The sequence below is a fragment of the Peromyscus californicus genome, unplaced genomic scaffold (assembly GCF_007827085.1).
Source record: "Peromyscus californicus insignis strain IS unplaced genomic scaffold, ASM782708v3 Scaffold_17__1_contigs__length_78620276, whole genome shotgun sequence".
In the NCBI taxonomy this organism is placed as follows: Eukaryota; Metazoa; Chordata; class Mammalia; order Rodentia; family Cricetidae; genus Peromyscus; species Peromyscus californicus.
The window spans coordinates 51,681,082-51,693,935 of NW_026294469.1; the positions used below are offsets into that span (position 1 = coordinate 51,681,082).

The 12,854-nt window shown below is 43.9% G+C and overlaps 1 protein-coding gene across 10 annotated transcripts in view; it reads right to left on the reverse strand.

Moving 5' to 3' along the window:
- Piezo2 (piezo type mechanosensitive ion channel component 2) overlaps nucleotides 1-12,854 on the reverse strand; it is a 372,574-nt gene that overhangs the window by 132,616 nt on the left and 227,104 nt on the right. For all 10 annotated transcript variants that reach the window (XM_052742300.1, XM_052742303.1, XM_052742301.1 and 7 more), the window contains 2 exons: nucleotides 12,151-12,313; nucleotides 1,001-1,211 (listed from right to left, as the gene is read on the reverse strand). In XM_052742300.1, coding sequence (XP_052598260.1) covers nucleotides 1,001-1,211; nucleotides 12,151-12,313 — 374 coding nt within the window. The remainder of the gene's footprint in view (nucleotides 1-1,000; nucleotides 1,212-12,150; nucleotides 12,314-12,854) is intronic.

Sequence of the window (12,854 nt, forward strand, 5' to 3'; positions counted from 1 at the left end):
TTCTCTATAACAGTTTGTTTTGTTTTTTAACCAAAATTTTTTATTTTTTATTTTTTATAAAATTTAGGACATTAATTTTATTAAAAAAATTATTTTTTAACCAAAATTATTAAGTAAAATTTTCTTTGACCATTTCACACTTGTGCATAACACATTCTGATCACTCTCATCCCAGCCCTCCCCTACCTACTGCTTGTGTGTGTGTGTGTGTGTGTGTGTGTGTGTGTGTGTATAGTAGATGCTATAGTCTCATTACAATTTTGCTCTACCTGATGAGGCAACTCATTTATATATGGCTTAAAGCAAATTTATCAGGAAGTGTGAACAGACTTCTCATTAAAATATTGGGTTTTATTTGCAGAAAGCTCTACTCCCCTCTTGTTGTTTTTCCTATGAAAAGGAAGTTATTTCACCTTTGTGACGTTAGTCTGCGTGAGTCCACTTTAAGAAGTTCCCAGTGCAGTAGGCAGAGGGAAGACAGGAAGGGAAAGGTTGAGATAGCATTCAATGACATTATTATGGAATAAGCAGAATGTGGCCAACATTTAAAGGAAGTTACTGTCTGTGGAGGGAGATTGCAATCTCACTTGGGAAGAAAAACTGTATATCCTGGGAAGTTAAATTATGATTTCAAATACTCCATGATGTAAAGATAGGGTTGGCTCTGTACACACTCAAATAATGAATTGCCAACAGATCAGAGTTCAAAGTTTCTGGGAAGAGAACTAGCTCTTGTTTTAATCTAAACATATTAAAATGAGATCGCTTGGATGTGGAAAAGATGATTGGACAGAGATTAGCAGTCTTTTTGAAAGCCTCGAGGCTAGAAATGGAGCAAGGAGGCCAAGGTGGCTACCCAAGTGGCTGGCTCTCCAGGGTCACCGTGGTATGCTGAGGTCCTGGGTCCACTGTCATCTTCTTTCCCTTGGATCCCGTCTTTCGCTGTGCCCATCCTGGCCTGTGACTATCTCTGGGGGAAGCCACCACGGGGCACACTCACCTGAGGAGCCCAGCAGGATGGTCACCACGACCTTGCCTGCCGTGGTTATCATGTTGCCAATGAACTCCTTCAGCTTGGAGGCCACGGAGGCGAGCCTGCGGAACATTTTTAGTTTTGTGCTTTCTTCCAGCTCGCCTTCCATGCCTTCCTCTCCATCTAAGTCCTCCTCATAGATCAGTGCCTCCTCCGAATCCATCTTCTCTCCTCCAGCCTAAAGAAGAGAAAAACAGAACGCAGCAGCGGTTCATACTTCTGTGGACCCGGGGTTCCTAATCTGTGGGTCAGTCCCTGGGGTCAGCTTCACAAATCAGTAAAATGACCAGCCCCTGGGTCTCTTGGTAGTGAGTCCAAGCTACTCTGATCTTCCCTGAAGGAGAACACAGGCAATAGCCCCAACCTTGGAGTCCCAGTGGCATACCATGTTTCTTTCATGTACTCTGTCCTGTGCTCCCTACATGTACATGCACCCATTCTTTTACAGGTAGAAGGAAACTGCCACAGCCATTAACAATCTTCACCATGGTTTGTCTGAACTGTTTTTTTTTTTTTGTTTTGTTTTGTTTTTCTCAACTCTAGTCTGTTCTTCTGCTGGCTGGTTTTATAGAACCATTGAAGGAAACTGGGGCAGAGGTGGGGATGGGTGATGCTCAGAGCACTGGCGTCTCTCTTTCTTCTTAAGTTTATGTTTGCTGGTCATCACAGGATTTCCTGACCAGGACAGTGGTCTTGGGCTGCTTGGCCAACAGTGCTGCGGCTTCCTGTCAGGTCCTTTAAGAGGATGCTATGCTGATTGGATCTTGCAGAATTCAGTGCCTTGGTACTGTCTCATTAGAGATGGAGGGAGAAGGAGGAAGCAGAAAAAAAATACATATCTCCAGGCACTATTTTTAACTGAGACTGTAAAGGGGGTTTTGACTGTTTTTAAAGACTAAATAAGGATTTTATTTTTTTCATTAGAATCATTCTTTAAAGGGGTTGGGATTTTTGAAAGGAATCACACATAGAAGCTATCTCCAAAGACTAAAAGTGTCTGGCCAAGATGAGGGACACTACATTTGTCCCTAGGCTGACAGGCTGCATATAATTGGCCTGGATGAGGAGAGCATCTGGCTAGGGGCCAGAGAGACTCTCAGCCTGGGCTACACCTCTGGGAAGGCCAGTGAAGTCTGGATTCTCTGTTTTTCATGCCACAGGTTCCTCCTCAAGTCACTCAGCTCAGAGACTCACAACACTCCTTCATGGGGTCTGGTTTTTCAGTAGGCTGAGTTCACTGAGGAATATGGACCCTGAAGGGCTGGTGCCAAGGTAAGGACATTCTGAGTGGCTTGGAGGATTCAAAGACATTTGTTAGCAAGGAGGGGATAGACCATAAGGGACTTGAGTTAGCCAGTGAGTAAAAAAGGCTGAAAGGCACTCCTCCACCTAACCTGATCCAACAACACAGGTGCATACACATACACGTGAACATACATGCATTTACCTGCATACACACATGCACACTTCCCAAACCACCATGCATATGCCTATGCACACATAAATATGCACTTGTACAATCAGGTACAAACCCATGCACAGCCATGTATATATCCATACACATGTGCACACATGCACACACATATGTACTTATACATATGCACACACACACACACACACATACACAAATACACCCCCCACAAACATATGTACTCCTCTCCCCAATAGGATTTAATCCTGGACTGACTGAAGTCCGTACGTGTCAATGAGGTTCTTTGCTGTCCATCATGACCTACCCATAGGTTCTGCGTGTGCAGATTCAACAGCCAGATGAGTAACATCTGCCAAATTGAGGTTGGGTTGAACATGCAGCCTTTTCTCTGGCCGTTATCCTTAAGCACTGACATTTGGTTGGGAAGATGTGCACGGGTCCGGAGCACACACTACGCAGCTCTTCTCAAAGGGACTTCAACATTCGCGAAAGGACTCCTGGATCAGCCCTCTCACGGAAGCCAATAGATGAGTGTGTTTATATCCTTCCCGGGGCAGAAAGAGGAGTCTGCGCTTCTTCGTGAACATGCTTTATCCATCCAAGACCCAGTGTGTCTGAGGGCTCTAGTGAGAGACCCAGTAATACACACAGACGCTAGTAAACCAATGAGCAAGGTACACATCCCATAATAAGGGCTCTTCAGAGAGGTCAAGTGGAATGCAGCTGTGACTGAAGGGGGTGGCTATGGTAGATTCTGAAGTCAAGGAGACCTTCTCTGAAGAGGTGACATTTAGACAAAGATGTAAATGTCCCAGAGTCACCAGCCATGTGAAAGTACCAGGAAAGAGCACCCTGGGCAGAGGGGAGAACTGTTCAAAGGCTCTATGCAAGGGGACAGAGAGAGTGACAGGAAACAGTGTCCCCGGGCTACGGCCTCTTTCCTTCCCTTCTCATTCTCACACATGACTTTGCATTCTAGTTTACAGACTAGGGGTCTGCAAACTGCATGGGATCCCTCAGATAACCTCTCTGCAGTCTGCCTGTGATACACTCACTCTGTTCTCCTTCTGTACTCCAGTCACTGCGATCCATCTGCTCAGCCAGTCATTCTCTTTTGTACCTCACATCACAATGTGCCCCATGCCTTTCAGATCACCTGCAAAGAACTAATTCACCCTGCTGTCTAATCTTAGAATAATGTATCCCTCCCACCTGTATTTGCCACCCAAGGTAGAGCCTTGGTAAGATTTAGCCAAACTCCATTCCACGTCTTCATACATAATTCCTCTTTAATTAGCTCTAACTAGACTTGGTCCTCAAACCTGTCTCTCTAAATAAGGAGCACAGTACTGTGTGTTTTACAGAGTGATTCTGGCCGCTGCCTGGGAATAAACGGATGGAAGTTAGAAGGTGTAAGTTGATTTTGAGTTTGTATTGTTGTATGAGTGGATGCCCATGGCTCAGGCCACAGCACTCATTGGGAAATGTGAAGCAGGACAGGGGCAGGGGATGGACAGGGGAGAGTGAGAGGCAGCTTTGTATGCTTATCTTTAATGAAGAGAAGGCACATCTAGGAAGAAAGCAAATGTTCCTCAGGACACCATCCCTCCTTTTCAAGTTCAGCTCCAAGATGCTAAGCAGGCAGCTAGCACAAGTTGAAAGCGAAAGTGCAACTCAGAAGGCCAATCTGGGGTCATTGGAATCCAGCTAAAGGATTCCCTCAGAATAATTCAGAGAAGGCTCATCTTTCAGATGCTGCCCACCTAGGCCTACCTTTCCACTCATCTCTGTATTGTTTGCCTAGGAGCATGCTATGTAGGGAACAGATGTGGAACCAGAACCCACAGGTTTTCTTTATCTCTTTTCCTTGTGGACATACAATCTCCAGGCTATGAGACCTCTTCCCTACTCCAGCAGGTCTGGCTCCCATGTTAGCCCTTCCTCTAATTCCATCTCTCGACAAGCAGAATCCATCCTGTGCAGCTACAAGAAGATGCCACCCTTAACGATCACAGAAAAGCAGCTTCCCTCCTGACATCAGGTGAGCAGGTCCCTCACCCCCGCCACCCCCGCCACCCTGGCCCCTGGAAGGAAGTGTAGCAAAAATCTTACTACACTTGAAGAAGTGCAAACATGGTAGGGACCTCCTGAGTAACAGGAAGAAACGCATTCATAACTTGCATAATAGAGGACCCATTATTTCATTAGAGAATGGCTACAGATGTTGATTCAGTCACAGTACTCTCTGCTCACAAGCCTTGGTGAGGTTATATAAATGCCTTCGCTTGACCTCTCAGAGACAGGAAGCGGTATGGGAGGTTTAAGAGCATGCCATTGCACTTTGTGGTTCTAGATTCTCTAGGTGTTTTCACACCTGCTTCCCCGAGGCCCTCAGATGTAAATGTGTTTCAAGTCTGCCAAGCTGATAGCAGGTGGGTCTGTGTCTGTGAGCCCCATTGTCCTATTCATTCAGTCAGGGTCAGATCTGCCACTAGTCACCTTAGGTGGCATATTAACAGACAGGCCCTTTCCCCATCGAAGCTTCCTCTGCTGACCTATAAGTGCTGGGCTTTGGCAGGAGTAGAGAATTACACTTACTAGCAAGCAGCCTTGCTTGCTGGAGAATTCTGGCACCTTATAGCAACACTACTTGAACTCTGTCTTGAGCAAACAAGGAGCAATTTGAAACAAAGATTTAACTCCTGTGATTCCTAAGCCACCTCAGAATTCAAACGAGAAGTGAACCTTTAACAGTATAGTAAAATCTCTCATAGATTGTTATTTTTGTCAAACATAAACTTATTTAGACTTTTATGTCCTTTACTCTGTCTCTTTAAAAGATGTTGATTTTGACAGGAAGTCCTTATCCCCTGTGACAACAGGGATGGACTTCTAGGACATTGTGCTCCATGGAACATGTTCAGTCCAGAAAGATCAATGTGACATGATGTCACTTGTTTATAGATTCTAAAAGCCAAACTTTAGAGTGGAGAGTGAAGATATCAGTTGCCACAGGCGCGGGCCAGGTGGGAAGTCCCTGGCCGGATGGTGTAAGGTTCTGTTCAGCAAGAATGTGCATTGGGGATCTACAGTACATCAGAGTGTCTATAGTATTAACTAATAATTATTTTAAAATGGCTACAGGATGACTTGAAGTATCCTCAACACAAAGAAGTAGTCATAGTAATAGATGTATTCAATTGCATAATTTGATCATTCTACAAATTATCCATCTATTAAAACACCATATTGTACCCTATAAATAATTGCAGATATTATATGTAAATTGCAAATAAATTATAATAGTACTACTGAAAAGAAAAAGTTCCTGATTTTAGATATAGATGCAACATGTTAGGGTGTATCTTTCAGTGCTGTGGACACAGTCTCCTCCCAGGACATCTGGTTTCTGCACCTGAGGTGGCATGTCTCACAGGCTGTCCTTTCCCATCGATTTTGACAAAGATATAGAACTACTTTTGATAGGACCCGAACATCCATATTTCTTACCCTCAACACCAAATAACTCCGTCTAAGGGCATAAAACCCAAGACTATCTGGGGAACATCAGACCAAGAGCTTGCCAGGCTCCACCTCAGACCCAATGAGTTAGATTTTAGAAGTTCCTGGCAGGGACGATCCAAGGTCCCCTCACAGCAATTCGAGACAGCCATCTTGGCTCCATACCCCGGCTGTTTGGGAGCTACTGCAAGGATGTTTGACAGTGCAAACCTTTTTTTTTTTTTTTTAAGATTCCATTCTCTGCAAAATACATTGAAGAAATGTATCTCTGGTACTTCCTCGGGTTCCACTGAAATCTTAAACCCCAAACCTGAGCTTCAGCTGCAGCTGAACCTCTTCAGCTCTGTGGTGAAAAGCACGCTTTCAAAGGCATTTCTATGGATGTCTGTCAAAGTCACATGGAGTAAGTCCAAAGGTCTGAGAGTCAAAGGGAACATTTTCCCAAGTGTCACCCTTGTTTATGCATTATTTACTTTTTAACGTTAACAATTTATCTTAACAAAATGGGTTCATCCCACAGAAGAGTCCAGAGATGGGAGGGGAAAGTGCTGGGACTCATCGCAGAGGACAAATAATCTCCCCTGTCATTGCAAGGAGAGAGCAAGGGCAGAGAGGCTGGGGTGCCATCGCGTATGCTGTGTCCATCTCTGTCAGTGGCAGCACTTGACACATAAAGCTTTTTATTCTGTTGCTGGCCTTGCTTTGGGAACATTATTTTCCCACTTAATAAGAGCAGTGTACATCTCCTATCTCATTTGGAAAGTGGGTGCAGATGTTGCTTGTGACCCCCCTCTAAAGAGCTCTGGCAGTTTACTCAAGATAGAAGGACAACTGAGGCACAGGACAGGGGCCAATCAGGTAGCAGAGGATCTGTGGGAGTCTCCAGATAGTTCTGCTTCTGAGACTCAGTACCTCTGGAACATTTCTGACCCTGGGAGAGAAAGATTCCCAGGTTAAACTACCAAGTTAGAGAGGGCAATGGCCTCTAAGAATGACATGACATCATTTGAAAGAGAAATGAACAATGAAGATGGACTAAATCAGATAGGCCATTTATTTTAAAGGGATTTTCCTTTAAGATATCACTTACTAGAGCACCCTAAAACTAAACCATTCTTTAGGTATGGAGATAGGAATCCTTCCACACACACCATGAGGACCACTCGGGGTATCTTTGGTGTCAGATATTACTACTGACAACCTTGCCTATTCCCTCGTCTGGGGATCTGCTAAGCATAGCTCTAAATGCAAACCCCAGGGCACTGAGGGATGATGGCAGAAGCAGCACTTTGAGGATACATGATTCCTTCTTGGAACCCAGAGAACAACATGTGGTCTAAAACGCAAACCAAGTAGACATCTTGCAGTCTTAGTTATGAATGCGTCACAAGGCCAAGCAGGGCTGGGCTTGCTTTGGAACCAACAGATTTCCTTTAGTTCTCATCTGTACACACACACACACACACACACACACACACACACACACACACACACCCTCCTCATCCTCAGTGCCTCCATCCATCCACCCGTCTATCCATTCCTTATTCTACCAAGCACCTTGTTACCATGCCCCATGTTATGTGTGGCATGGGATGCAGCAGCGAACCTGCCATGAGATACTCAGTAGCTTTGCGTGCGTGCACGCGTGAGTGCGTGCTTATGTGTGTGTGTGTGTGTGTGTGTGTGTGTGTGTGCGCGTGCGTGCGCGTGAACCAGGTAGATAAAACTTTATAAAATTGGAATATAAGATCCTGAAAGTAATGAGAGGAAAGAGGATTCACTGCCTGAGACATCTAGTGGACATGATTAGAAAGAACCAATTCTTGAGAAGCAAAGCAGAAGACAAAAGCCAATGCTTGTTGGATATTGTTCATACAACACGCTGGCACACGGTAAAGGGTGTGATAGGGGAACGTGACTTTGGGACAAGCATCTTCATCCTCATCCCCAGCAAAGCAATCATTTAAAATAGACTGCTTACATCTAGGTCCATCCTACCATGAGTCAAAGCCCTAGGTATGAGGAGACACAAGTCTGTGCAACCAGTTCTGGCCCGAGGCTTGCCTCGGGTTCTTGGCTCCCCCTGCCTTATGCTCTGGACCACTCTGCCCAAGCTTCCCTGTGAGCATGCCATACACTGAGGCTCAGAGGATGGGGACTTCCCCAAATTCCTGACTGTGTCCTTCAGGAGCTGTGAAAAGAGTCTCCTGCTGTACCACCAGGAGCGGCAGCATTGCGTGTCTGGGACAGCCACAGACAGGACATTTCTCTCACTACAAGTCACCGGGTGTGAGGTTTGCAGGTGCCTGGGCAGCTGCCCAACTTCTTGCCACTCAGCACAGCTCCACGTGGCAAACGTCTGCTAGAAAACCCAGGGTCTAGGAAATTTAATACCAGTGACTTTGGATTAAATCTCAGGTTAGAAATGAGCGAATGCCAAGTGTCTAATTAGAAGGTGCCAGGAGAATGATTGATTTCTCCTATTCTTTGTTTCTTGCTCTGGAAAAAAAAGAGCATGCTCTAAACTTCACACCCTTCTAGTGAAGGCACAGCTCAGGTGATCATTCTGTCTGCCAAAACTCTAGTGTCACGGTAGCCTGAGGAATGACGGGTGCTAGAAAGCAAAGTGCAAGTTTTAGGTTTAGGGATGTATTTACAAAATACATCGCAGGAGCTAAGAGATGCACCCTAAATTCTCAGCGGCTTTTACTGGGATATAATTTATCCCTTCCTTCCTTCTTTCCCCTCTCTTTCTTCCTTCTTTCCTTCCTTCCTCCCTTCCTTCCACTTCCTTCCTTCCTTTTTTCCTCCATTTTTGTTTTTTTTCCTTCCTTTTTGAGACAAGGTCTCATGTAGCTGAGGCTGGCCTCGAACCCCTCCTGATCCTCTTGCCTCCACCTCCCAAGTGCTGGCATTACAGGCATGCACCATCACACATGCCTGACTGGAATATTCATTTATACTCTATACATTTTATTTATTAAATATGCCTCTTTACACAGGCCAAATTATGATTGCACTTTCTATTTGAAAAAGCTTCTGTCAGAGCATTACTTGGAAATATTTGCTTAAAAGCAGGGTCTCAAACCTTATGAAATATGGAGTAATAGTTATAAGTACCGAAATAAAAAGGTAGGTGTATTTTAGTGATGCCATATGCTGTTGCATTGCACAGATAAGCTTTTCTATACAATTTGCTTTCCATGATGCAACTCTTATTTTTTTAAGATTCCAGAGTGAGAATCTTTCTCCCAATGCTGACTAGCAGATCTGCTTTTGAATAAAAATGAACACACAAACAAGACCTCAGACACCTCCCCCCAGGGAGCCTTTCCTGCATGTGAGGAGTATGACCTCCAAGCCAGGCCCAGATAAAACACCACACCCCCACTTCCCCAGCAGTCTCTTAGGAGAACCCCTGGATAGGCGAATGCTTCCAAATAGCAAATGTCAGCCTCGTCAGTAGATCAAGAAAGGCCTAACTGCTTCTTGGAAACGGGACTGTGTTTGAAAAGGAATTCTCCCAGGCACCAGGAGATTAATCTCACCGTTTCTCCACCGAGAAAAATAAGGAAAAAACAACACCAGCAAGCACTATTCTTTTACATCTTCAGAACTAAACATTTTAGAGTGGAAAAGCCAAGATTTGGAAGTAGCAGGAAGTATGCAGGGCCCTTCAGAAGTGAAATAAATGTCTCTGCTTACTTTGGCTATGTGTTCCAATTCCTCTCAGACTGACTCCAGACTGTCAGGTCAGAAGTATTTCCCTGATGGTGAATTCTCCAGGATTCACTCACCATCCTTCCCCCGGCCTACCCACTTGGCTGGAATGTGCAGAGAGAATGAGCACTAATATCTGAAACAATCCCAAACAAATTCAACTGAAATAGAAAAGAACCCCCTAACAATTGATACAAGTAGTAGTCTCTTAAGGGCTGTTTGTGATATCCACTGTGTTATCTTTGAATAAAAGGATATATATATATATATATCTTGTGTATCTATCCAAATCAATTTCAAACAAGACAGAGTTGTCACAGGTGTAAGTGTGAAAATGTGGTGAGACCAGGATGGAAGTATGACCTTAGAATTAATATGTGTGTTTGTCTTAGTCTCTCTTCTTTATCAGAGGTACCCTACCCTTAACTACAGGCCACCCCTGCATTGATGGCTGCACGTGTTCCTCATTCTACAGAAACAGCATCTGTTAATGACTTTTAAACTCATCCATGTTGAGTTATTAGTGGCACAGAAAATTTTTTTTTCACTGAGTTGGGTTGATTTAGCACATTGAATATTAGGTTTCTGTAATTCTCAAATCACAAAACAAAATAAGGAAAGGAAGCAGTAACTTATTAAGCACCAATAAAATTACGTATACATTGTGCTATGTGCTACTGATTTGATAGTTGAAACAAATACATAATGTACCACTAATATTTTTTGGTGCTCCTGATTGAGCCCAGGGCCTCAGACATGGTAAGCACATTCTTGTTTACTGAGCTATACCTCCAGTCTACTAGCCCCACTTTATAAAGACACTAATTGTCTCCAATATTACTCAGCCAGTGTGTGTTAGCCTCCATGTCTGCTCTCAAAGACCAGTTTCCAACAAATATCTCTTAGGCCCCATGCACAGTGGGAGAGCACCAAAACACAGTCTTGTCTTTACAGATAACAATAAAGAAAATCCTAAATGTACAAAATTTCAGTTAATGGTCTTACTGCCACAAATTAGGACACTTTTGGCCAATGATTAATCAAAACATTTTCAAAGCTGCAAGCATTCTAAAATAATAGTGCAATATAAAAACATACCCTATCAACATTCTCTCTTAAAATCACACCATTAACAGGAAGAAAAATGTTTCTGAATTACATCTGGTTTGGGTTTGTTTAACAGCCACTCTGCAGTAATTACTTTTTATACTTTGTATCCTTTTCTGCCCGAAAATATCAGAATATAGATTGCCTATCTTTAATTCATAAGATTTTAGGCATAATATAAGTTCTAATTTTCATATGATAGAATTATATTTTCTCTACAGTATTTTGTTTTGACACAGTACTTGTGGTGATTTTCTGCTTATTTGTGAAGTAGATAAACACTTCACCATAATCGAGGATTCTCCTACTTTGATGCATGAATGGTGAATGTTCCTAATTCATGTAACTCCTGATGCATGCATGGTGCATGCTCCTAATGCATGCAACTCCTGATGCATGCATGTTGAATGTTCTTAATGTATGCAAAATTTCCTGCCAGAGTTTATGACTAAACCACCTGGTAGATACCATGTGTCAAGTGTACAAATCATGTACTTCCGAGTAGCTCTTTTCTTTGGAAGTTTTATCTTTTTCTCTGAAAATGTCAACTACTTCTTTAAATTGGTGCCACTTCCGGGACAACAAGCAGTCTTTAGAACATGGCTGTGCTCTGGTGTGGGTCAGGAGGGAGTGTGGTGGGGCCTGTGGCATGTATCCACCCAAGACACAAACTCTAACATGCTCCTCATCTAACAGGTGGTCCTGAAACTTCTTCATTTGTTATATATTTTTAAACATTCCCTCACTTTTCTCACTAGAATCTTTTCCCCTTCTGGAGCACTATTAAATTGCTTGACTCAAATATTCTGGGCTAACACAAAAAGTTGGAGGGTAAAGTACACAGTTACACAGCCACACCTCAAGGTGAAGCTGCATGGGCTGGAAAGTTCAGAGGGTGGGGTAATTAGCACCATTTGTCTTCAAAAGTTTCTGTGTGCTGCTTCTCAAAACATTCTGTAATAGTGAGCTGTGGAGCAAGTGGGTTATAGTGCCGGGGACAACCTTTCAGGCTTGGCCATCTGATACAGCAGTAAGGCACAGTGAGGCCAGATGGTCAGCTGAGGTGAGGAACGCTCAAGCAGGCTGCTCCTAACTCCACTGTGAGGCCCTGAGGAAAGATGGCACTCACATGCCCATCACCTGTGTCCTCATCACCAAGGTGTGGGTGTGAGTGTGTCTGCCCAGCAGGATCACCCAGGCTTCTCTGTACAGCGACGGTGCTCACTTGGGCCTCCCTCACAGGGAGCTTCACAGCTCTCTGCATATGAGACACCACACAGTCTCAGAGGGGAGGTCCTGGGGCCCAAAGAAGAAAGATGCCAAAAGTCCCACTTACCAGTTCTTCATTTTCACAATCAGGATTAAACTGGGCTACTTCGTCCATGTCTGGCTTCTTAACAATGTTTCTGCAGACCAGCCAGATGGTCAGGCTGGCAATGAACATCCCGATGTCGGGCACAAACACCCGGATGCCATTGCCAGCATCGGCTCCCTTCAAGCTATGGAGAGAAGAAGACGGAGGGAGTTAGCTGGAATCTGTACGGTTAAACACCTTACTGCACGCTTCAGTCTTCTTAGGGATTTAAAAATCAGAGATGCGCATATCTGCCTAATGGTCACCAGAAGCTCTGCACTGACTTGAGAGTCTTCTCAAATCTACTGAAGTGTGGGCGGACCCCAAAGCTTCCTGAGGGTTTTAGAGCTACAAAGAACAGAGGAGCTTTGGTGGTGCAGGCAACCCAAATGGACCACACTACAAGCATGCAAATAAACCAGACTGAGGTTACACATGTGCACCATGATGCCTTGGTTAGTTATCAGGATGAAGCCATTTAAAACCAACATGCAACAACTGCTAGAAGACAGTGTAATGTAAATACAAGTCAAAGCTAGAGGGAAAAAATAGAAGAAACACCCCAAGAATCTTCTTAATCCAAAATCTTGTAATTATTTTTGGGCTTAACCAATTTTTGTAAAATTCCACATTGCTCCAAGAAAGGTTGATCTAGTGTGTTTATTTTTTTTAATCACAGAGAAATG